This window comes from Balaenoptera physalus, assembly GCF_965194825.1.
Source record: "Balaenoptera physalus genome assembly, chromosome: 7".
Taxonomy (NCBI): domain Eukaryota; kingdom Metazoa; phylum Chordata; class Mammalia; order Artiodactyla; family Balaenopteridae; genus Balaenoptera; species Balaenoptera physalus.
Window position 1 is genome coordinate 75,350,984 of NC_138886.1, and position 27,439 is coordinate 75,378,422.

General features: G+C 38.7%; 1 protein-coding gene across 1 annotated transcript in view; it reads right to left on the reverse strand.

Moving 5' to 3' along the window:
* Positions 1-27,439, reverse strand: part of LOC309663546 (RNA exonuclease 1 homolog) — a 46,482-nt gene that overhangs the window by 2,269 nt on the left and 16,774 nt on the right. The window contains exons 6-13 of the mRNA XM_082467561.1: positions 16,705-16,801; positions 14,312-14,374; positions 11,151-11,251; positions 8,293-8,366; positions 7,876-7,927; positions 6,403-6,518; positions 3,931-4,069; positions 1,118-1,238 (exon numbers count right to left, since the gene is read on the reverse strand). Coding sequence (XP_082323687.1) covers positions 1,118-1,238; positions 3,931-4,069; positions 6,403-6,518; positions 7,876-7,927; positions 8,293-8,366; positions 11,151-11,251; positions 14,312-14,374; positions 16,705-16,801 — 763 coding nt within the window. The remainder of the gene's footprint in view (positions 1-1,117; positions 1,239-3,930; positions 4,070-6,402; positions 6,519-7,875; positions 7,928-8,292; positions 8,367-11,150; positions 11,252-14,311; positions 14,375-16,704; positions 16,802-27,439) is intronic.

Sequence of the window (27,439 nt, forward strand, 5' to 3'; positions counted from 1 at the left end):
AGAAAAATCATATGGACCACACTTCTAAAATGGTATATTATTGTTTGTGTTATTCTGAGAGAACTGTGGTATTATATAACTTTTAGAAGATTTTGTTTTACATAGCGTATTTTTTGTTGTTAGGTGAAATATTTTTGTGTCCATGGTTCCAGATTGTTTTCAGTAGAACACATTACAAATTTTATAAGAGCATTTTCTGGGAATTTGAGATATGAATATTTTTAACAAAGCAGATAATGTAAATTAAAGATTCTCTGCAAGATGGTATTGGTTAGTGTCTAATAGACAGAGAATGAAAGAGTAAAGACCATAAAGTAAAATCTGTATTTTGTACAATAAATGACATGATCAGAGGAGCATCTGTAGAAACATACAGCATTATAACATAATTTTAACATACTCAAAATTAACTTTCTTCTCCCTCTTGTGCAAAAGTGGGGCCTATATGGGTATACATGAAATGTACAGAGTAACTAACCTCCATTCCAAGCCAGACATGTATCTCGTGCATATCACAATGCCACTAACAGGATAGTTGGTGGGTGTACTTGTTGTATTTGATTAACTTGTTTAATGTTGGGTATTTTTCAGCAGAAAAACCAAAAAGAAAAGAAGTTCTGACAGCAAAACCTCTGTACCAATCCACTACAGAGCAAGTGCACGCATGAATCTATTGAATTTGAGCTATACTTCTTCTTACGCAACACACACTATTTACCCTGGGTGAGATAACTTGGACCCAATCAATTTTAGAATCTCTTTAGGCTTCACGAAAATCACATGTGAAAGGAGGTACACAGCAAAATTTAGAATGGAATTAGATCTCTACACCAACAAAAGTTTTATGCATGAATTCCAAGGTCAGGCAACTTGCTGAACCATGATGTGGTCACCAGTCTCAGTTGAATTGCTGTTTTGATGCCTGTGGAACATCTAGGACTATACCAGGCAGTGAGCATGGAACACTTTTTACTTAAGCAGAAGCTTTAGGATTCTCTACCCAAGAAGAGAACCCAGAGGGCAGCATTTCAAACAGTAGACCTTTACCATGAACCTCATGATTTACTCAGGTCAGACTTAGGATCCCGATATTTATCACGAACAAGCAGGCTCTTACCATCATCCTGAATGATTCTCCGTAGGTAGTCGGCCACTAGACTTTTAAGGGATCTTTTGTGAGGCAAGCCTAGCCGATGAGGAAACATAACTGTCGTGTCCACAACTGAAGTATGAATTAACTGTCAAATGAAAGAGAAAAATTCTTTAGACGTTCTTCCCAAAGAATAAGGAAACTGATGGCAGCAACAGTAACTGTAGCGGCAGTAACTATGCTACAAAAGCAAGTAACATGCGCAGTTACAACAGGCCAGTCGCTAAGCACTTCACGTGGATTATCTCACTACAACCTGCAGAGTAACCTAGCAAGGTAGGTATTTTATTGTCCCTTTTTACAGCCAAGGAAACTGAGGCTTTGAGAGGTTAAGAAAGTTGCCTAAGCTGAGTCAGCAGGGTAGAAGGAAATCCAATCTCAGCAGCCTGACTTCCAAGTCCACTTTCCTACCAAGAGAGCACCACCAGGGGGCAGCATGAGCTCAGAGCGGTTCCAATAATTACTGGCGGGGTCGGGGGCGGTAAAGGGTGAGCCAGGCTCCTCCCACCTTGTGACTCAGCGGAGGTGCGGGCACACCTCACTCTAGTGCAAGTCCCATTTCAGTGGTTTGTCTGTCCCTGGGGAGGGAGCGTGGACAAAGATTAGTCCCATCTAGGTCCAAATCCCCTCTGCTTACACATGGAAGAAGGTGAATAAATTTTTCCTGAGATTTAATAAAGTAGGAAATAGTGATACAATAAGAGAGGGGTCAGATAACTGAGAGCCTAGACTGTCAGATACCAGTTTGGATTCCTTGTTAGAAGAGCTGTACTTTGAAAAAGCGTTGAAGAAGATTAGCCTCAGGACAAGAGCAATTTAAAGACTGATCAAGAAGAGAGGGGTTGGGGCTTCCCTGGTGGCACTCTGGTTGGGAGCCTGCCTGCCAATGCAGGGGACACGGGTTCGAGCCCTGGTCTGGGAAGATCCCACATGCCGCCAAGCAACTGGGCCCGTGCGCCACAACTACTGAGCCTGAGCTCTGGAGCCCGCGAGCCACAACTACTGAGTCCACATGCCACAACTACTGAAGCCCGCACGCCTAGAGCCCGTGCTCCACAACGGGAGAAGCCACCGCAATGAGAAGTCCATGCACCGCAACGAAGAGTAGCCCCCGCTCTCAGCAACTAGAGAAAGCCCGTGCATAGCAACGAAGACCCAATGCAGCCAAAAATTAAATAAATGAATAAAAAATAAATTTATTAAAAAAAAAATAGAAGAAAGGGGTTGGAAGTTTAATGTTTAGCACCTACTACGCCCCATCCATAAACGCCTTAAATTCTCACTTTTAATGCGTCAGCCACCTCCTAGACACTGGTTCCTGGCTGCAGAATACTGAGCACATAAAAGAAGGTGGTGGGGGAAACAGAGAAAAATAGAGAAATCTACGAGTAATCTGGGTGAAAGAAACAGACTGATGACAAGGAATAAAAAAACACAGTGGTTTCAGATTTTCTGGTCTGAGAGACAGGTGAAATAGAACGGTTCCTGGAAAATGAGAAAGAGGAAAGTCATGGTGAGAAACTGAGTTTGAGACGAGCTGTCACTGAGGTGACAGAAGGACATCCCTGTGAAGAGCTTTCTTCCAGAAAGCTTGCGTCCCCAACTCTCTTTGCTCACACTTTGGTGGGGGTCTGGAGGAAGCCACTCCAGTCTCATCTGTCACATGCAGAGACAACAGTGCTGTGTGAAACAACTATCTATACCATGGTACCAGCTTTGCAGGGAAAGAGGTGGATACTCACTTAGGAAAATCAAATGGCCTTACTTACATTCTCACACTAAAGAAGAACTAGCCCTTCTCGGCATGAAGGTAAGTCCTAGCGGTGGCTGAAACAAATAGTCAAGGTCCCCAGAGCTCTAGAGTTGCGCTGTGCAATGTGGTAGCTGCCAGCCACATGTAACTATTGAAATTAAGTCAACAAAATGAAAAAATCGTTTTCTCAGTCACATTAGACACATTTTAAGTGCTCACTAGCCACATGTGGCTAGTGTCTACCATATTGGATAGTGAACATGTAGCACGGAGAGTTCTGTTGCAGAGCACTGTTCTAGATCGAGGGTGGCCACCAAACTCTCTCTTCCGAGTTATAAATAGTTTAGGCTTGCAGGCCATACCACTTCTGTTATAACTACTCAACAATGCCACTGTAGTATGAAAGCAGCGATAGAAAATACATCAATGAGTGGGTGTGGTGGCTCTGTTCCAATAAAAATATTTGCAAAAACAGGTGGCTAACATGAACCATAGTGTGCTGACACCTGTTCCAGAACATGGAGCAAAGAACAGACCATTTTAACCTGGAGTATTAAGGGGGAGATTTTCAAGTCTATCATGCCAAGAAAAATGAACATGCCATTTGATTTTGAGCCTACCTTATAGGTAGGCTTTATAAGTCTACCTGACTTAATATGAAAGGCTTTATAAGTCTACCTGACTTAATATGAAAAAGTATCTTCCAGGGCATGACTATAATAACCTATTAGATAAACGTAGTTTTACCCACTTGAATATTAAAGACAATGATCTAAGACCATGTCAAAACAATGATTTTGGTTTTACCACAATTGATAATGGACTTTCTTTCTGATCTTGTTTAGCCAAATGACTTGGGCATCTTATACTGCTTCTGGTTTACAAGAGTTGAACAAAGTCATCAGCACAGTGATTCTTATCTTGTTTTGTCTAAAAGGGCAAATCAAGCATCAGTGATAACACAATGATAACGACTACCACATTAACACGTAGAGTTTTGTAAGAATATGAGCCTCTAACTCTTTACCTTAAGTGCATAGAGACTACGTTCAAAGCTATGTCCAATTAGTACAGTGTCAGCACTGAACAGGTTCAACAAGGTGGCGTGCACATCACGGATTGAGGTTTTCGTGTCCTTCAAGTCATCTTCAACCGCACCAGAAAACCTATCCTAATAAGAGACAAAGTGCATGTAAGAGTACAACTAAGTAGATTTCATCAGTTATAGTTAGAACACATTACTGACTCAATGTGACAAGCATTTGATGAACAGAACAAAGATCTTATTGTATGACTGCCAACTATCCCTTTACTAGGTTATATTGATATAACCTAGTAAAATTCATAATTTGGATCAATCGTGTAAGGCAGGGGGAGACATTACTACAAGTTCATAAAGTTCCTTTGTGAACTCTCATCTTTGTATAATCTGAGTTTTGTCAATTACAGTTAAGTAGTCTATCTCCCATTAAGGCAAAGCTAAAGATGAAATGTGAGGAGCATGGAAAAGCAGACGGAGCCCTAAGCAGAGTCTAGACAACCTGAGTTTGAGCTATGCTATGACTCTGCCATTTACTTATTATATTTTATTTTCAACAAGTTACTTAGCCTTCTGCTTTCAGTCTTCTCATCTGTAAAGTAGGGTCAATTACCAATCTTAATGGCTTATAAGGACCCAATGAAAATACGTGCAAACAGTGAAAATACATGCAGAAAACTGACTATCCTAGTGGTTTTCATGAAGCACATACTAAAAATAAGTGTTCAGAAACGTGGCTACTGCTGTGCTTTACTGCAAATTAGGAGAAAAGAGATAAAAATACTGCAAAGGTATTTTCAACGTAAGCTGTATGTTGATATTATTGTCTCCTGTAAGAAACAAAAGATACCTGGCTCCATCATCTGGCTTAGTTAAGGAACGTGACGCATAATCAAATATTTGAATTAAGAGGATCATGGATGGAGTACTTGGGTTCATTTTAAAGCCGTTTTAAAAGAATGCAATGCATTGAATCCTTTTGACTTTTTAAGATTCAAGTTTTAATTTTTAAAGCAAGACCTTCAGTTCTCATTTTGCTGCTATGAGTATCAGTAATCAGCAAAGCATTTCCTGACTTGTTCCAAAAAGGAGTTAGAAAAGATTCCGCTAAACCCATGGAAGAACAAGAACCAATAAGAGTATAGTAACTTTAAATATAGTACAATTTTATTTGTCAATTACAGCTCAATAAACTAAAAAAAAAAGAGTAAAATATAAAATAGATGGGGCCATTAGGATATGGCCAAAATGAGTAGGAAAAAAAAATCAAATGAGGTCAGGAGAGAGATTAGTAACAAAATGCATTTTCTGATAACAGCAACTTTTACTGAGTTTTTACGTATACAACCATTTTTATGAACCATGAGGAAATTTAGGTTAAAAAATGCTTGTTAGCAGAATTCTTTATAATTATTCTCAAAATTTATCACAACAACTTTTAATTCACTTGACCACCTTGCGTTACTGTGCTCCAAAATTATGGACATACACATATATAATATATATTATGTATACTATATATACTATAAGACTATAAACTATGTACTATAGTATATAGTGCATATAATATACACGTGTATATGTGTATCAAGTCATATTTGTTCATATATACATATACAAATGTATGTATATATGTGTGCATGTATACACACACACACACACGTCATATTTAAGTACCACTGGAGAATTTGTTATTTAAAGAAAATTGAATAAATACAATCACACCAGTAATAATTAACACTTCTAAACTTTCATTGTAGAATAAGATCAATGTCTTCTATTTTATATTTAAATAGATATATTTAAATAAATATATAAATATGTCATGTCATATGGCTTATATGCCTTTAGGAAATCCAATTCAATTTATCAGTGATATTATTGGGTGTTTTATATGAGGTTTTTAAAAATTAAAGGCACATCTATATCATACTATCTCAAGTTAGCATTGAATTTGGATCAGAAACATGTCCTACTTTAATAATAATAATAAAATAGAATTTGCACTGAACCAGTGTTCCGTATGCCATATCAAAGCTACGTATACTCAGTGACATGTCTACAGGATTATAGAAATTTTCATCTAATGGGAATAGTATGGTATTTTCAGAAGAAACTGATTAATGATTGAATGAATAAATAAATGAATAAAATAACTTGCTCAATATTTTTGTCTGTCTCTCTAGCCTCCTACCTACCATTCCAACATGTAAACACCATGAGTGCTGAGGCCGTATCTCTCATTTAGGGTTGTTACCCAGGGCCTAATACAGTGTCTGCATAATTTTAGCAAGGTACTCAACAGAACATGAATATTTTTGAATAAACAAATTAATTAAAAGAAAACAGTGTTAACTCATGCTCTAAAGTTGAATCCAATAAAAGTACCTAGGCTAAAACTCAAAGGACATGTTGAATGTTCTATAATTTCAAAAACAAACCCCTGTGTGTAATGCATACCTAGTGTTATAGTCAATGACTTCTTCATCTGGTTTCACAAACGTATCATAGACCACCTGGAGGCTGGGATCAACCACTGTCACTTGAGTAAGTTCCAAACCTTTGGCTGTATAGCACTATAAAGACGGAAATATTAAATTTAAACATCATATTGGGCAAACATATTTTAACATCTTAGATATCTTAAAGGAATATTTCTAACTGAAATATACAATCTAACCCTATCATTCAGTTTTGCTAACAAAAGCCAGTGAGTGGATCTGACGGTCACGTAAAAGATGTTCCAAGCTTTAATTTTTTCCTTAATGTTGGTAATATTTCTGCTAATAAAAATAATTTCATTTTCTTGGCTTAGGCTTTACAATTATTTTCATTAGAGGTCAGTGCTATCCAAAAGAACCTTCTGTGAAGCTGAAATGTTCTATTTCTGTCCCATCCAATATGGTAGCCACCAGCCACAAGTGGGGATTGAGTATTTGAAATATGGCTAGTATGACTGAGGAACTAAATTTTAAATTTAATTTAATATTTTATTGAGGTAACATTGTTTTATAACATTATATAAGTTTAATGTGTACAACATTATATTTTGACTTCTATAAACACTACAGCACGCTGCACCACCAAAAATTTTGTTTTCATTCATCACCATACAGTTGACCCCCTTTACCCATTTTGCCCTCCCCCGCTTCCTCTCTGGTAACTGCTACTCTGTTCTCTATACCGACATGTTTGTTTGCTAGTGGATACCATATTGGACAATGCAGTTATAAACCTTGTTGAATGAAAAAAAAAATCCATATTATGCTTATATAAACATGGCACAGTAGAGGACAACATGGTAATGATATTTGATATCTAAGCCAGAAGCAGCTTTCATTGTCTGCAATTAAAAATCTAAGCTTAAAAACTGAACACTTCCCTTCTATATTTATTAAAATTAAACTCCACAAATCTGCTTTCCAAATATGCCACAAGGAACAAAAATTTAATTTTATGTTTTGTAAAAGATGACTGTTCACATGGTGTTTGACACATACAAAGCACTTTGTCATGTATTAGTGTATCTGATTCTCACCATCACTGTCGGGTTATTATTAACCTCATGATTTACAGGTTGGAGCATCCGGGAGACTTGCCTGATAAGCAGTGGAGCTTCTGAGGCCTCATGATTCCAAGTTCTGTTTTTCCCCTACTGTTTAGTATTGATTCTCATATGAAAGAAGATAACTCCCTATAAATATTTTACTGTCTCTATAAAAACAATAGTTTTTTAAAAATTAAAGCTTTTATGCTGATTTGGGGGATAACAGTAGTATTCATAACATTTTCCACCCGTGTAATTTCAGCAATGTAATGAGTAGGACAAGCAGTGATTATATATAAAGAAAAATTAATAAGTAATAGAAAGAGGATCATGGGCCAACTCCTGGCTCCATCACCAAGTGCAGGTATCCCACCCAGTCACTTAACTCTTTTCAGCTTCAGTTGCTTCATCTGAAAATGTGTGAACAACATCGCAGCGCTGTGTGGGATTGAGAAAGAAAGCTTGGGAACGTTCCTTACACATGCATAAATAAGGCAAAACATACCACCAACGTACCACCTCACAATTCACGGCAAATACACCGTGATTCCCGCTGTGGGGTGGGAACTTGACAAAAGTCTTCACAAAGCCTTCTAGGTTTTCTTTTTGGTCATGAACGTGAAGCTGAAACAAACACTGCCAAATAAGTTACTGTACGTCTTGGCAAGAGCAACTAAGCTCATAAAAATTTCATCAACTGAAAATTAGTGGATTATACCAAAAGCTTATGGATCCCCAAGGTCTGTGCAGGAGGCAGCAACTCTGGTTCTGAAACAAGCAGCATTCTGGGGAACAAGTCCTACCTTGGCGACCTGACACCCGGGGGATCCAAGGACACCTTCACAACATCTGTACCGCCTTTCTGAGCCACCAAGAACTGCAAACCACACGAAAAGTAAAAATCAAAACAAGCAAGCTTGACAAGGCAGAGTGGCTAACTCCCAGAGCGTCTCACCCACAAGGATCTTTAAGACTACCATGCAAGCGATCTGATGTAAAGTCTAAAACTCTGCATGTTGCTTTTCTAGCTATTATGTAACAAATAGGAAACACTAACTCCTAGAAGCTGAGTTCTCAGAGGCTGCACTTTGAAGGTGAATTATAATTACCGGTGTCTTGAATGCCTTTCTCCCCTTCCTCCCTTTGCTTCCCCATAACCTGGCCGGGACCCTCAGCTCCTCTCCTGGTGCCACTTCTTTATCCTGCTTTAACTCTACCTCAACCATCCTTTCAAAATATTCTCCTCCCTGACCTTCCCTCTTTGCTGAAGCCCCTGGATGATGGGCTCCAGCTACCACCCTCTCCCTTCCTGCATCTGACCCAAGCAACATCACCCAGTTATGCAGACTGAGACCGTAACAAAGATGTTGTCTCCCACCTTGGCTGGACCTCTGAAATCCCGACACCCTCTTCTTCCACTTCCTTGGCCAGACACATTTGCACATTTTCACAGCAACAAGCCTAAGCCTTCATCTCTCTTTTATCTCTCTCACATCTTCCATCTCACCTGTACCCTTACCTACCCCAAGCCCTTCTTCCCTCTGGCCCAAGGTAATGTTCTCCCAACTGTTTCCTATAAACCCCTCTGCCTACAGTAGGTTTTGCACCAGTTTTCCCATAAAATGTGGTCAGATTAATCTTCCTCAAGCACATTTTTCATTACATTACTTTCCTGAAGTGCTTCACTTGTACATTGCTGATCAAATGCAGATTTCTCAGGCTGGCACTGAAGACTCTTGCTTAACCAACCTTATATTACTCATCCAATCTTGACATCTCACGGCTTTATCTTACCTTCTCCTGTGATGAGAAAGGGAGGCTGAGAACCAGTATTGACAGAGCATCTGTTATAAGCCAGGAATTGGACACGTCAGCTCACTAAACTGCCACACAAAGCTCATTCCATGAATGTGGAAACAAAAGCTCAGAGAGCTTCAGAAACCCGCTCAAGGTCTCAGAGAAAGTAAGTGGTGAAACAGCCCAAAATCTCAGGTCCGCCGGCTCCAAAGTCCCATTCTGTTCATTATGCTGTGTTGTCTAGTTATGCCACAGAGTAGTTAATCTGCTACTTTTATCCTCCTTCAGTGTCTTCCTATTTTTCTTCCCTTTTGGAATTTACAGTCTCCCCACCCACTAAAACTAAGCCCTAAACACTTAAGTCAAACTTGTCTGATTTACTTTACTATTGATCCATTATTCTTATATTTATTCTATAATTCAATCACATCCACTGTTCCTCTCTACTTCCTCTGCCCTGCTTTATTTTCTTCACAGCATTTATTATAATAGCTTTCATATTCATTTCCATATCTACATAAATAATTCATCTGTTCACCCACCTATCCAAATAGATACTGACAGCCTGTATGCGTTAGGTACTATGCTAAGTGCCGGGGAGACATTCGGGAGAAAAAAAGATGGACGGTCCTTCCAAGAGCTTGCAGTCTTTTGAAGATGGCGGATAAATCACTAAACCATTACAAAATGCAGTTGGGTGCTGTCAAAGGCAGTGACAGTCAAAGGCCCTCAAAGGTTGTGATAGAAGAGGGAGGACCTATTTTAGATCACGGGGTCGCGAAAGAACCTTGAGGAGGTCACATTTAAGCAGAGACCTAAAGGATGAGAAGGAACCAGCCGCGTGAAAAGGAGAGGAGACGGCAGGTTAGAAGGCTCCAGAAAGTTGGCCAGTGTGATAGGAAGGAAACTGTGGAAAGGGTACAAGATAGGGGGCAGAGGCCAAATTCGGCAGGGTTGACAAAGTTATTGAAGAATTTTCATTAAAGCAGGGGAGTGATGTAAACAGAACTGTGATTTAAAAATTATTCAGGGGGCTGTTGGGTGAGGAGCAGCTTGGGGCGGGGGAGTGTAAGGCTGGGAGGGTGCTGCAGTAGCTTGGGAAGGGGATGAGGGTCTTGTGGCCCTGGTGGGGGGCAGCAGAGGTGGAGGAGACACTTTGGAGGTAACGGAACAAATGGGACGTGGACACTGCTGAGATGAAAGGGCGCACCAGGGAGTTGCCTGGTGGTCCAGTGGTTAGGACTCGGTGGCCTCAATGCCGTGGCCTGGATTCAATCCCTGGTGGGGGAACTAAGGGTGCTGGCACAGGCAGAAAAAAAGAAAAAAGAAAACAAAACAAAGACCTTGAATGGGGGGGGGGAGGGTGCACCGAGGGGAGACAGTGATGATTGCACCCAGGTTTTTTGCTCTGAGTAGGGAAAAAAGCATCTGAGTGGACTGTAGGGAATTTACTGTGCTGGAGAAGAAATGGGGGCTGGGCTGGGGGTGAGGAAGCAGGTGTTCATCCTCACTCAGTGCAGGGCAGGGGCCAAGGAACTGAAGCCGTAAGCAATTATTCTAATGCTGGCCTGTGAAAAGCAGGTGAAGTCAGGAGGTAGCTGATTGACCTGAGGTCTTCAAAAGGCGGAAGAGTCATCAACAGCCATACTTCTTGAGCCAGCGAGCTCCAAAGTGAAGAAGTGATGGTCGGGAGTAAGTGTTTGTAATGGAAACTTTTGAATCAATACAGTTTCTCTGTACTGGACCGTATTTAACAAACACACATTGAACTGAATACTTTATTCCACTTTTCTCCCCACCGCTTTGGCACCGGCTCGTCAAGTAAATGAAATGGAACTACCAGATACTTTCCTTTATGACTCACCAGTCGGCCCAAGTGGTAGTGACATTCCTCTCTGCTGCTGTGTTTGCCTGCAGGAGTCACGCCATAGATCTTCCCACATCGACAGCACATCTTCCTAGAAGCTAAAACAGAACATGAAGTAGAGTTATTCATGAATAGATGCGGGGGGTGGAAATGAGGACCTGAATGCAGGGACTTGCCTTTGCATTCCTGATCCTGTCGTGAGCACAGACTCAGTGTGATCTCGAAGTAAGCGGAAAAGGAACAGAATTATGCAAAGGAGTACGTGCAGGTGAGCTGCTTCCTGCATCAGGGCTGCCACTGCTCAAACAGGCGTTCTCCCACCTGCTTCCAGAGTCAGCCCAACGCCAGGTAATTGTGGTTTTAGCACCACAAGTTGACTGTCACTGACTTGATCTGTCATCTACTCTAGTACATAGTAACTCCTGAATTAGGACCCATGTCTTCCTTTTAGACACATAGTGATCTGTTTGTTTATTGTCACTGAAAGTGTATCTGGGCTTTTCACTAGACCCGTTTATGAATACTTGTTTTTATTAATGACCCTCAAACTGGCTCTGATGATGATGATGACAGCAGCTCTTTTATTTGGGTGTCTGTTCTGCGATGATGAGGCAGGCACTGCACCAAGCACTTCAGATGCACTATTTTAACGGATTCTCATAGCTACTGATGGGGCAGCTGCCATCATCTCCTTATTCAGAGTGGGGAAGCCGACACTGGGAGAGTGACTCATGACTTACCCAGCACCCCAATCCAGATTTGCCTTTCTCCTTCAGAGCCCCGGTTCTTAACTGTTAAGTGTACTGCCTTCCAATGAGAGGATTTAAAGAAAGGTAAAGGAAATGGCGAAAATAATCCCAAGAGAGAAATTCTAAAGATGCAAGAGATGAAGCTAAATATCTTCTAGCCAATGAAAAATATTTCTGTAACTGCATTTCAAACTCTGATGGACCTCACATTTGACAGTTGTGTTAATGTGAAATATTCTCTTGCTATCTCTTTTCTGGGGGGAGAGGGAGTGGGATAAATATATTGACTAACTATGCCCAGTATTTGGAGAAAATGCAAAATAATAAGACTAATTGTAAGTCTTTTTATAAGAATTCATAGTGAAAGGGTATGAAGTATACAGAACACAGCACTGCCTACATATGTCTAGGCATAAAAGCAGAAGCTCCAGAGTCAGACTCCTTGGGTTCAAATCCTGGCTCTACCACTTATTTTCTGAGTGACCTCTGATAAATTATTTGACCTCTCTGAACCTTAGTTTCTTCATTTGTATAAATGCAGGTGATAACAGTACTTACCTGAAATGGCTGCTAAGAAGATTTAATAAAACTGATTACATAAATAAAGCACTTAGATACTGGGAATAAAATGAAATGGAAAGGGAAAGAAAATGAAATGCAACAATGCTTTTACCTGTAGCCTAATGATGCTGGCCATCATTTGTGGCCATGGCTGGCCACAAGTCTTGTTTCCATTAGAAAATGTCAGAACACTGGGACTTTCATTTTTATTTATTTTTCATATTTATTTATTTGGCTGCGCTGGGTCTTAGTTGTGGCACGTGGGATCTTCATTGTCTCATGCAGGATCTTCAGTTGCAGCGTGGGACTTAGTTGCTGAATGTGGGCTCTAGTTCCCTGACCAGGGATCAAACCTGGGTCCCCCTGCATTGGGAGCGTGGAGTCTTAGCCATTGGACCACCAGGGAAGTCCCAGAACACTGGGATTTTTAGGGCTCCAGTCTTAGCGTGTAGAAAGGATAATTTCTGGACCCATATACTTTCGATCATTTACAAGAGTTTTTGTCATGCCTGGGTTTAAAAGAATATTTCCTGGTTTGTCAGGGTTGGGTTGGGGGTAGTTATTTTCATGGAACTGTTCTTCAGTTAGAAGGTAGTCTTTAAGATGTCTGTAGAGAATAATTCCTGTGAGCACTAAAAGAAAAAGCAAAGCTGTTCAATAAAATTTTAATTGCTTTTTTTTTCTTTTTAAGTAGTGGTAAGGTTAGAGTTTACTAACCCTTTTAGATATGAAATGCTAGGATTCTGATTAACATTAAGTAAGACAGTAGTCTAAAAGAATCCAAGTCTTCGTGTCCTTCAATAACAGCCACAACAAATCAATATTGTTCCCTGGACCACGTGATGTCCTAAGCTTTGGGTGAGAGATGGGAAGGTAAGAATTATATCAGTAATGGCTGGTGCATATTAAGCAGGCCGAAACCTGTTCTAAGCATGTTGATTTAAACTTTACATTAAGCCAGAATGGCAAGTGAACTGACTTCATTTTTACAGATGAGTTAGACGAGGCTCAGAAAAGTAAGGACACATGACCAAAGTCACACAGCACAGTTGATACACAAACCCAGGCCTTCTGGTTCCAAATCTTGCATAAGAGTTCTTAATACTCACTCAGATAAGAAAAGTACAAAAGCTTACAAGCAGGAGACAATGGGAACCCTGATGACTCTCCCAAGGGCAAAATAGCTCAAGGATCTCTTCCCATCACCAGTAACCCAGTCCCAGATCCCCTCACTCTAATGAGCTCTCGAGAAAGTTTCTCTAATTTATTATTAACAACTTTAGCAGAACTTACTAGACATGCTTTAGCAAACTCTTTTGTAAAACGAAAAACTCTTTGTTATGAGGAGTATTAAGAGATTCTAAAAGCATCTACGTTGTTTCAATTCTTACATGAGGCTTTTTTTTTTTTTTTTTAAAGAGAAGCACAACCATCTGGTTTTATTCAAAATACAACCAAATTATTTTCTCTACCTTCTTCCTTGTTATAAATTCACACTTTGAGGCTGTACCCAGACCTACTGAATCAGAATCTGCATTCTTAACAAGATTTCCAGGTAATTCCAATGCAGGTAGAGTTTGAAAATTTGGGCAGCACTACCCTTGCTGACTAGACGTACGTTAACTACCAAAAGAAAAGAAAAAGTTGAGAATTCTATCCAAATATTACTTAAATCAAAGTCCATTTTTTCATCTCCAACTTATACAAGTTTTTAAAAAGGATAGCACATGTACAAAGTATGCAGCTGATACTTCACAAACACAACGGTTTAATAGCTGCAGTCTACCAAATTTACTTCCCCTTTAAGGTCACGACTGCAAGGGCCTATCGTTATCACAGTAAGCTTACCGTTTTTCTTTTCATTCTTTTTCAATCCAGTTGTCTTATTGCTGTTACTGCTTCCAGACACATCTAAAACATACAAGGACTTTTCTCCTGAGATGAACTATTTTTATCTACTTCATAAAAATATACAGAACATAAAAAGGTCTACAGTATAATAAAATATTTCTTTTTATTTTAAAACATCCACCCAACCTGTGAGGGCAAACATCTTCATAACCAATTCCAAACTGGGAAAAAGTTATATCTACTCAACTACTAAAAAGATCAGGATTTCACATTTGCTAAAACTAATACATTTTGACTACTGGATAGAGTGTGTCTAAATTTGAGTCACTGAGTTTTATACCATCATTTACCACAACTGTAACAGCTTGCAAACCATTTCTATTTTCACTGGGAATATTTAAAATATGTACTTAGACCTACATGTTCTATTTCTATGTGCTATATTTAATATGAGAAAAAGGGGGGGGTAGCTAGAATGCCATGAAAATACTAATCTAAGAGATCTCATATATTTTAATAAATGTATTTAAGTTTACTTAAAGTGCTGTACATTAAAAAAATGCCATAAAGGAATCACAGATGAACAGTTTTTATATTCTTGAGAATGGAACAGACTTTCAAAGCATGACACAAAACCCAGAAGCCAATAAAAAAGAGATTGATTACACTTTGAAAATAACCTCTATATTATAAAAAAAAAAAAAGTATAAATAAGGCTGACACGCAAGTGACAAACTGAAGAAAATACCTGCAGTATATTAAAAGAGAATATGTAAAAGGCTGTCCCAACTGAATAGGACAATTTATAAAGAGGGGGGGGCAGAAGGATACAAAGAGCAAATTTAAAAAGAGAGAGAAATAAACATCTTCAACTTCGTAGCAATAAAAGATATTAAAATAACTTTTTTTTTTTAATATACCTTCACACTCGGAAATAGGATAAATAAGAAAGTTTGGCAGGGTGTGAGGAAAACCACATACTCCACCATTAGTGGGCGATGTAAATGGACAAACCCTTTCTGGGGTAGTTAACAATATTTACCAGGGCTTCCCTGGTGGTGCAGTGGTTAAGAATCCGCCTGCCAATGCAGGGGACACGGGTTTGAGCCCTGGTCTGGGAAGATCCCACATGCCGCGGGGCAACTAAGCCCGTGCACCACAACTACTGAGCCTGTGCTCTAGAGCCCATGAGCCACAACTACTGAGCCCACGTGCCACACCTACTGAAGCCCATGCACCTAGGGCCTGTGCTCTGCAACAAGAGAAGCCACCGCAATAAGAAGCCCATGCACTGCAACGAAGAGTACCCCCCGCTTACCGCAACTAGAGAAAAGCCCTTGCGCAGCAATGAAGACCCAACGCAGCCAAAAATAAATAAATAAATAAAAATTAAAAAAAAAACAATATTTACCAATTTTAAACATGCAGACCCTTTCTGCTAGCTTCTCTGTGTACAGGAATTTATGCTAAAGATACATATGCTCAGGTTTAAGTAAATGTTAATGTGTTAACATGCTCACACATATTTATCACAGAATTTATACTCAGAAAAAATGTAAGCAATCTAAATACTCAAAGGCATTTAGTTCATCTATATTATAGATTTCATAGAATGGAATATTTATAGTATAGGTTCTATACAATAGAGTTTCATGCAGTCTTTAAAAAGTATGATACAGATCTAGATATGAACATGGATTCCAGGTTAACTGACAAAAGACTTCTATGATACCTTACTGAGTAAAAAAAGTTAGACACACTGTATATAAAATGATTGTATTCATGAATATTATATATATCTCTGTAGTCATGTAAAGGAGGGTCTATATAAGAGATCTGGAAGACAGTTGTCTTTGACTGTTTTTTTAAAAGATGTTTTTCTGTATTATTTGAACTCATGCCACGTATTCTCAACGGGGGTGGTGCTGCCCCCAGAGGAGTAAAACTGGCTCTTGAGGAATGAAAAAAATCTTAGATATTACAATAGTATGTGGCTCTACAAAACCCAATTTAACTGATAAAATATTATCCCTCAGTACTTCATTTTACTGGGGGTAAAGGAGGTAGAAAAAAATAGGTTTATTAGGGGGACAATACTGATTTTTAAAAAGTTGAGAAGTACTGATACTATTCCACATGGAGGTGAATTACTTTTATAACCAGAAATCAAATTTAAATATATCAGGGATAACCTCTCTCAGTGAGGTTATATTTATGTCTAAGTTCAAGTCTAACTTGTTACGTGCCGCCTGCACGTTCGACTCAAAAGAATATTTAAAACATACATTTCATTGAATATCTAAAAACAACCCTGTTAATGAAGAAAACACATTCAGTGTCAGGTGTTAATCACAACTTTTTATCTTATCACTTAATTGAAAAGACATTACCTCGGTCTCTCAGCTTCTTCAGAGTATTTCTTGCTATGTTCACATACATATTTCGACTGCTACAGCATTCATAAACGGCCTTTTCTTCTATTTTAGCCTAGATCACAAAGTGAATAGTTAAATGAAAATATTAAATCCAAAGTCTATGAACAATAAATGTCATTTGCTACATAATGGATAAATATGGCAAAATACTTATCTAACTCAAAAGATGGGGGGAAATGGTGCCATAAATCATAAGCAACTTATTTTACATTCTATGTTTATGTTTTCTGAGAAGAAAAAAAAAAGTAAACTTAATCCCATGAATCTAATCCAAGAACCAGACACTTACCTTCACAAACTAGAGACCACTGTACGTTTGCAGACAGTGCATGGTGCAAAGCCTCCACAAGCCTACGGTGTCATGAACTCATTTGATTCTCAAAGCAAGGCCCTAACATATCAGAGGCACATACTAGTATTCTCATTTAAAAGGTGAGGACGCTAAGCCTCAAAGTGGCTAAATAATTTGCTTAAGATCACACAGCAAAGGAAAGACATGATTCTCTTTTCATTATCTTTCTTCTATAAGTTACTTTCCTAAACCCATTAATTACTATTTTTACACCAAAACTCATTAAGATAGGTCAGTAAAAAGGGATGAAACGAGAGAACCAAATAAAGAATAATAAATTGTATATTATATTAATAATTTATTGTGCACCTAGTATGTACAGGTCTGGAATAAGCTCGTTAAAAGTTTTCTCATTTAATCTTTATTGTGATACTATAAGGATCACCAATTTATATGAGGAAACTGAGACTGAAGGAAAGTCAGTATATTGCTTACTGTTGCAGAGCTAGAAATGGAATCCAGGTGTGCCCAAGTTCCAAAGCCAAGACTCTCCTCACTACACTAAACCATCACAGAGAGAACGCCATAGGGAGGTTGGAAGACAGTACAGAAGACAAGACAGGGATACAGAAAAAGACAAAGCTGGAAGAAAAAGGGTAACATTTCTCTTTAAGAGGCTCCTTTTTTGTTTCTTTGCTTTGCCATTATTCTTTAACTTATACAGAATCCTAGAGAAGACAGACTTCCGGAATAGTAGGACAAGAACCTCCACAAACTGTCCCACAAAAACAATACAAATACTGGCAAAACAACTAAAACCAACCATTTCAAAACTCGGAAAATTAGCCAAAGCCACAGAAAAAAACTGAAAATTGTCCAAGAGAAACTACTGAACCTCGGTAAGACAGTGGTGTCTCTAACATTTTAGCTTGAGGCTATTCCTACCCGCCTTTCTCCCCAGCTTAGTGGCACCATAGCTGCAAAAAATTGGCATCCTGATAGCCAACAGAAAGGACAGAACTCTTTTAGAGCTACATTAAAGGCATCATCCCCAGAGCACAGTCAGTATTTTGTCCAAACAAGCAGCTTCCTGGAAAAATCTCTATTCCCAGAGTGCCATGGGTATTTGATTGGACTCAGAGTTCAGCTCATGGGAGGAAAAAAAAAAAACCTATCCCCAGAGTACTATCAAAACAATAGTAAATGGGTGACAATATGGCAGCTACCTAAGGCTATGATTTCAGGTGGGTAAACAAGAACCCGGCTAGGAATTTAAAAGGAAATCTTGGAGAACTAGATTTTGAAACTTTGAAAAGCTCTGACATATTCTTAGGGTGTAAGAGGTGACCCAAGAAAGACCTGGGAAAAGAGAAGCTCCCAATAACTCACTAGTGGCTGACCTTGAAACCCGGCACAAACAGAAGTAAAAGCTAAGGCTGTCGTATAAACTGCAACAAGTTTGAAGGCATGCCTTCTCACATAGATCCTCTCATGGGAAGGGATAAAAAGGGTGGAAGACATACAGAAAAGGCATTTAAGAAACTTTTCTAACCAGTCATTGGCTGACCACTAAATTGTACTGACACAGGATGACTCCTAAAATAAATAATAAAAGAACTTTAAAAAAAAATGCCACCAGAGGACTTAGTGTCCATACACTGGAAGCAATACAGAATCTAGAGAATTAGTTCAGAAAAATCAGTAAGTAAGTAAGTAGCAATAAGAAAAGCAATTACAAAAACCTAGCAACAAAATAAATACCTACCTGACCCTAGAGTTATTATGATACATTATTTAACTGTATAGTTTTCTACAAAAAGTCATGAGACATGTAAAGAAACAGGAAAGTATACCACTAACAGGAAGAAAAAAAGCAGCCAAGAGAAAATGCTCCTGAGAAAGCCCAGATTTGGGACTTAGTAGACACAGACTTTAAGTCAGCTATTGTAAAATATGTTTAAAAAATTAATGGAATGATGTCTAGAGAATTAAAGGAAAGTGTGAAAATGATGTTTCATCAGATAGATAGTACCAATAAAGAGAAATAAAAATAGAAAAAAAAATTTGAAGTTCTGGAGTTAAAAAGTACAAAAATTACATGAACAATTCACCGTAGGGGCTCAACCACAGATACGAGCTAGCAGAAGAAATAATCGGTGAACCTAAAGATAGATCAATAGAGATTATTCAGCTTCAGGAGAAGAAAAAAGAGCAAGATAAAATGAACAAATCCTCAGATGCCTGTGGGACACCATCAAACATACCTACATACACATAATGTGAGTTTCACAGGAAAAGGAGAAAGAGAAAGGAGCAGAAAAAATATTGAAGAAATAATTGCCAAAAACTTCCCAAATATTATGTAAAATATTAACCCATACATCCATGAAGCTCAACAAACTCCAAGTAGAATTTATTCACAGAGAGCCACACTTAGACATGTCACAGTCAAACTGATGAAAGTCAAAGACAAAAAGAAAGTCTTGAAAATATCAATAGTAAGAGAAAAATGACATTATGTACAAAGGATCTTTAATAAGATTAAAAGCTGATTTCTCATCAGAAACCATGGAAACAGTGGAATGACATCTCAAAGTGTTGAAAGAAAAAGACTGTTAACCAAGAATTCTATACTCAACTAAACTCTTCCTTACAATGGAGGAGAAATGAAGACATTCCCAGATAAACTCTGAGGGAATCTGTCATTAGCAGATCTATCCTGCAAGAATTGCTAAAGGGATTCCTTCACTCTGAGAAGGACACTAGATGGTAATTTGAATCCACGTGAAGAAATAAAGAACACTGGTAAATGTAACTTCACAGGAAAATATATAAGAGAATAAATATGTATTTGTTTGTAATCTATTTCTTCTTCTATTTATTTTAAGAGACAATAACATAAAGCAAGAATTATAAAATTGAATTACAGGTTTTATAATATATAACGATGTAATTTATATGACAGTAATGGTATAAAGGAGGGGTAGAAAGAAATATACTGGAGTAAATTTTTGAATACTATTGAAATTAAGTTAGTTTTAGTTTGAACCAGATTGTCACAAATTAAGATGGTAATTGTAATCCTTACTATAAACATTAAGAAAATAATTCAAAAGATAGAGTCAAAGAAATGACATGGGCATTTAAATGGTATACTGGAAAATATTTAACCCAAAACAAAGCAATAATTGTAGAGGAAATAAAAAGACACAAGACATAAAAATCACATTGCAAAATGGATGATGTATCAATAAATCCTACTTTATTAGTTATGAGTCACTGCATTAAATGTAAATGGATTAAACATTCCATTTACATTTGGAAGAATGGGGGAAAATATGGGTCAACTGTATGCCGTCTACAAGACACACACTAAATTCAAAGACAAAATAGGTTGAAAGCAAAAGGAAGAAAAGAGAGATACTTTGTAAGCACTAATTAAAGATAGCTGGAGTGGCTGCACTAACGCCAGACAGTATAATCTTTAAAACAGAAGTTGTCATCAGAGACAGAGAAAGACATTTTATAATGATAAGAGTGTTAATCTATCAGAAAGACATAATGACTATAAACAAATATGCATCTTATACCAGAGCACCAAAATACACAAAGCAAAAACTGATAGACTTGGAGAAACAACAATTCAACAATCAGAAACTTCAATACTACACTTTCAATAATGGATACAAGTCAGAATATCAAGAAAAAAATGGAATACTTCAACAAAACTATGACGCGATTATACCTAATAGACATCTATTGAATACACCACACAACAAGAACAGAATACATATACTTTTCAAGTACACATGGAACATTTTCTAGGGCAGATCCCATGTTAAGTCATAAAACAATCCTCAATAAATTTAAAAGGACTGAAATCATACAAAGTATGTTCTCTGACCACAATGGTACTATATTATAAATCAATGGCAGGATATTTTGGAAATTCATTAATATGTGAAAATTGAATTACACATTCCTAAATAATGAACAGGTCAAAGAAGGAATAAAAGGGAAACTTAGGGGAGAGACCTGCAAGATGGCGGAGGAGTAAGACGTGGAGATCACCTTCCTCCCCACAAATACATCAAAAATACATCTACATGTGGAAGAGCACCTACAGAACAACTACTGAATGGTGGTAGGGGACCCTAGACTTCCAAAAAGGTGAGAAAATCCCCATGTAACTGGATAGGGCAAAAGAAAAAAGAAAAAGAGAGACAATGAAATTGGGACAGGACCTGCCCCTCTGGAAGGGAGCTGTGAAGGATGAAAAGTTTCCACACACTAGGAAGCCCCCTCACTGGTGGGGACGGGACGGGGGAGCTTCAGAGCCTCGGAGGAGAGGGCAGCAACAGAGGTGTGGAGTGCCGAGCAGAGAGATTACCACATGGAGGATCAGTGCTGACCGGCACTCACCAGCCTGAGACACTTGTCAGCTCACTTGCAGGGGAAGGTGGGAGCTGGGTGCTGAGGCTTGGGCTTTGTAGGTCAGACCCCTGGGAGAGGACTGGGGTTGGCTGCGTGAGGACAGCCTTGGGGGGCTAGTGCGCCACAGCTGCCGGGAGGGAGTCTGGGAAAAAACCTGGGCCCGCCAGAGAGGCAAGAGACCTTTGTTGTGGGGTGCGTGAGGAGAGGGGCAGCCCTGCCATAAGAGCTTCTCTCTCTGTGTGCTCACAGATGGTAGGGCAATGCCTACACAGGCACGAGCACGAGACTTGGCTGTTATCTTGGACCCCAGAGGCTGCTGCCACTGCCACCAAGGGTCCCGTGTGCAAGGCAGGTACCTGCCCACAACGTCCTGGCAGCCTGTGCAGCCCGCCACGGCTGAGGGTCCCACGAACCAGGGCCAACTTCCCCGGGAGAACGCATGGCGTGCCTCCTTAGGCTCTTGCAACTTCACGCCAGCCTCTGCCACCGCAGGCACTCCTCACACATCCCAATTATGACTGCCATATCCCTCTCCCCCCCAGCCTGAGCAAGCAAGTGAGCCCTAATCAGCTGCTGCTTTCGCCCCCTCTTGCCTGGGCGGGGAACAGACGCCTGAAGGCAGCTACATGCAGAGGCGGGGCCAAAACCAAAGCTGAACCCCAGGGGCAGTGCGACCAAAGAAGAGAAACAGAAGTATCCCCATGCAAGTGCAGGAGCAATGGATAAAATCCCCGCAATCGGCTGGGTAAACCCTGCATCTGTGGAATACCTGAATAGACAATGAGTGTTCCCACAACTGAGGCTGTGGACTTTGGGGGCAACTGTGGACTTTGCGGACAAGTACACACAGGACTAAGGCCAGGTCAGAGTCTGAGGCGGCCCCACAGTGCCCACAGCAGTTCAAGAGACCCATCTAGAGGTACCGGAGGGCTTCCTGGGGAGGCAGGGATTGGCTGTGGCTCACTGTGCGGCCAAGGACACTGACAACTAAGGCCACAGGAAAATATCACTTTTTTTTTTTTGGTTCTGTTGTTCTTTTTTTATTATTATTATTTTCTAAATTTTACTTTTTAATTTACTTTTCTTTTTATGCTTTTATTTTTTAAAGATAATTTTATTTATCTTTTTTTACCTAATTCTACTGTACTTTTATATTATATTGCGTTTTTTCCTTGTGTTTGTTTTTTTCCTTTCTTCTGCTTTGTTTTCTTTTTATTTTTAACTGTATTTTATATTTTTCTATTTTTACTTTACTACTTTGTCATTTTGTATTTTTTTCCTTTTGTTTTCATCTTTCGTCTTTACATTTTTTTTATCGTTTTTGTGTTTGTTTTATGCTTTCAGTGCCTTTTTTAGTTTGCTTTCTGCATTTCATTTGTTTCTGGTTTTATGTTTTTGTTAGTTTTTAGTGTTTGTTTTGGTTTTGGATTTGTTTATTGGTTTGGTTGCTCTCTTCTTTGCTTTCTCTTTTTCTTTCTTTCTTTTTTCTTTTTGTGGGTGCCTGTGCGTATGTTTCTTTGTGTGATTTTGTCTGTTTAGCTTTGCTTTTACCATTTGTCTTGGGGTTTTGTCTGTTTGTTTGTTTGGGTTCTTGTTTGTTTTTTCTTTTTGATTTTGTTTTTCTTCTTCCTTTTCTTCCACACCATGTGGCTTGCAGGGTCTTGGTGGTCTGGCTGGGGATCAGGCCAGAGCCTTGGGGGTGGGAGAGCCGAGTCCAGGACGCCAGACCACCAGAGAATTCCCAGCCCCATGGAATATTAATCAGTGAGTGCTCTCCCAGAGGTCTCCATCTCAACACAAAGACCCAGCTCCACCCAAAGGCCAGCAAACTCCAGTGCTGGACACCTCACAGCAAACAACTAGCAAAACAGGAACACAAGCCCACCTATTAGCAGACAGGCTACCTAAAGTCATACTAAGCTCAAAGACACCACAAAACACACCACCAGATGCAGCCCTGCCCATCAGAGGGATAAGATCCAGCTTCACCCGCCAGAACATAGGCTCCAGTCCCCGCTACCAGGGAGCCTACATAAGCCACTGAACCAAGCTCACCCACTAGGCACAGACAACAGAAGTAAGAGGAAGTACGACCCTGCAGCCTGCAGAAAGGAGACCCCAAACACAGTAAGTTAAACAAAATGAGAAGACAGAGAAATATGCAGCAGATGAAGGAGCAAGGTAAAAACCCAACAGACCAAACAAATGAAGAGGATATAGGCAATCAACCAGAAAAAGAATTCAGAGTAATGATAGTAAAGATGATCCAAAATCTCGGAAATAGAATGGAGAAACTACAAGATATATTTAACAAGGACCTAGATGAACTAAAGAACAAACAAGCCGTGATGAACAACACAATAACTGAAATTAAAAATACTCTAGAAGGAATCAATAGCAGAATAACTGAGGCAGAAGAACGGATAAGTGACCTGGAAGAGAGAATGGTGGAAATAACTGCCACAGAGCAGAATAAAGAACAAAGAATGAAAAGAATTGAGTAAATTCTCAGAGACCTCTGGGACAACAGTAAACACACTAACATTCAAATTGTAGGGGTCCCAGAAGAAGAAGAGAAAAAGAAGGGGTCTGAGAAAATATCTGAAGAGATTAGAGTCGAAAACTTCCCTAACATGGGAAAGGAAATAGTCAATCAAGTCCAGGTTGTGGTCATCCATTTACAATGCTTGGTGTCAGTTTATTTATCTCTTGTAAAAATAAAATACAGTGTGTGTGTGTGAAAGCAAAAAAAAAAAAAAAAAGAATCAAAAAAGAAAATCAAGTCCAGGAAGTGCAGAGAGTCCCATCAGGATAAACCCAAGGAGAAACACACTGAGACACATATTAATCAAACTATCAAAAATTAAATACAAAGAAAAAATATTAAAAGCAGCAAGGGAAAAGCAACAAATAACATACAAGGGAATCCCCATAAGGTTATCAGCTGATTTTTCAGCAGAAACTCTGCAAGTCAGAAGGGAGTGGCATCACTTAAAGTGATGAAAGGGAAGAACCTACAACCAAGATTTCTCTACCCAGCAAGGATCTCATTCAGATTCGATGGAGAAATCAAAAGCTTTACAGACAAGCAAAAGCTAAGAGAATTCAGCGCCACCAAACCAGCTCTACAACAAATGCTAAAGGAACTTCTCTAAGTGGGAAACACAAGAGAAGAAAAGGACCTACAAAAACAAACCCAAAACAATTAAGAAAGTGGTAATAGGAACATACATATCAATAATTACCTTAAATGTGAATAGATTAAATGCTCCAACCAAAAGACACAGGCTTGCTGAATGGATACAAAAACAAGACCCATCTATATGCTGTCTACAAGAGACCCACTTCAGAACTAGGGACACATACAGACTGAAAGTGAGGGGATGGAAAAAGATATTCCATGCAAATGGAAATCAAAAGAAAGCTGGAGTAGCAATACTCATATCAGATAAAATAGACTTTAAAATAAAGAATGTTACAAGAGAAAAGGAAGGACACTACATAATGATCAAGGAATCAATCCAAGAAGAAGATATAACAATTATAAATATATATGCACCCAACATAGGAGCACCTCAATACATAAGGCAACTGCTAACAGCTATAAAAGAGGAAATCGACAGTAACATAATAATACTGGGGACTTTAACACCTCACTTATACCAATGGACAGATCATCCAAACAGAAAATTAATAAGGAAACACAAGCTTTAAATGATGCAAGAGACCAGATAGATTTAATTGATATTTATAGGACATTCCATCCAAAAACAGCAGATTACACTTTCTTCTCAAGTGTGCATGGAACATTCTCCAGGATAGATCACATCTTGGGTCACAAATCAAGCCTCAGTAAATTTAAGAAAACTGAAATCATATCAAGCATCTTTTCTGACCACAATGCTATGAGATTAGAAATTAATTACAGGGGGAAAAAAACGTAAAAAACACAAACACATGGAGGCTAAACAATACGTTACTAAATAACCAAGAGATCACTGACGACATCAAAGAGGAAATCAAAAAATACCTAGAAACAAATGACAATGAAAACATGACGACCCAAAACCTATGGGATGCAGCAAAAGCAGTTCTAAGAGGGAAATGTACAGCAATACAATCCTACCTCAAGAAACAAGAAAAATCTCAAACAACCTAAACTTAAACCTAAAGCAATTAAAGAACTAAAAAAAACCCAAAGTTAGCAGGAGGAAAGAAATCATAAAGATCAGATCAGAAATAAATGAAAAAGAAATGAAGGAAACGACAGCAAAGATCAATAAAACTAAAAGCTAGTTCTTTGAGAAGATAAAGAAAATTGATAAACCATTAGCCAGACTCATCGGGAAAAAAGGGAGAAGGCCCAAATCAACAGAATTAGAAATGAAAAAGAAGAAGTAACAACTGACACTGCAGAAATACAAAGAATCATGAGAGAGACTACTACAAGCAACTCTATGCCAATAAAATGGACAACCTGGAAGAAACGGACAAATTCTTAGAAAAGTACAACCTTCCGAGACTGAACCAGGAAGAAATAGAAAATATGAGCAGACAGATCACAATCCCTGAAATTGAAACTGTGATTAAAAATCTTCCAACAAACAAGCTCAGGGCCAGATGGCTTCAGAGGTGAATTCTATCAAACATTTAGAGAAGAGCTAACACCTATCCCTTTCAAACTCTTCCAAGATATAGCAGAGGGAGGAACACTCCCAAACTCATTCTATGAGGCCACCATCACCCTGATACCAAAACCAGACAATGATGTCACAAAAAAAAAGAAAATTACAGGCCAATATCACTGATGAATATGGATGCAAAAATCCTCAACAAAATACCAGCAAACCGAATCCAACAACACATTAAAAGGATCATGCACCATGATCAAATGGGGTTTATCCCAGGAATGAAAGGATTCTTCAATATATGCAAATCAATGTGATACACCATATTAACAAATTGAATAAAATCCATATGATCATCTCAATAGATGCAGAAAAAGCTTCTGACAAAATTCAACACCCATTTATGATAAAAAAACTCTCCAGAAAGTGTGAATACAGGGAACCTACCTCAACATAATAAAGGCCATATATAACAAACACACAGCTAACATCATTCTCAATGGTGGAAAACTGAAACCATTTCCTCTAAGATCAGGAAAAAGACAAGGATATCCACTCTCACCATTATTTAACATAATTTTGGAAGTTTTAGCCATGGCCATCAAAGAAAAAGAAAAGGAATCCAAACTGGAAAAGAAGTAAAGATGTCACTGTTTGCAGATGACATGATACTGTACATAGAAAATCCTAAAGATGCCAGCAGAAAACTACTAGAACTAATTGATGAACTGGTTAAGTAGCAGGATACAAAATTAATGCACAGAAATCTTTTGCATTCCTATACACTAACAATGGAAAATGAGAAAGAGAAATTAAGGAAACACTCCCATTTACCACTGCAACAAAAAGAATAAAATGCCTAGGAATAAACCTACCTAAGGTGGCAAAAACCTTTACTCAGAAAACTACAAGACACTCATGAAAGAAATCAAAGACGATACAAACAGATGGAGAGATATACCATGTTCTTGGATTAGAAGAATCCACATTGTGAAAATGACTATACTACGCAAAGCAATCTACAGATTCAATGCAATCCCTATCAAATTACCAATGGCATTTTTCACAGAACTAGAACAAAAAATTTTACAATTTGTATGGAAACACAAAAGACCCCAAATAGCCAAAGCAATCTTGAGGGAAAAAAACGGAGCTTGAGGAATCAGGCTCCCTGACTTCAGACTATACTACAAAGCTACAGTAATCAAGACAATATGGTACTGGCACAAAAACAGAAATACAGATCAACGGAACAGGATAGAAAGCCCAGAAATAAACCCACACACATATGGTCACCTTATATTTGATAAAGAAGGCAAGACTATACAATGGAGAA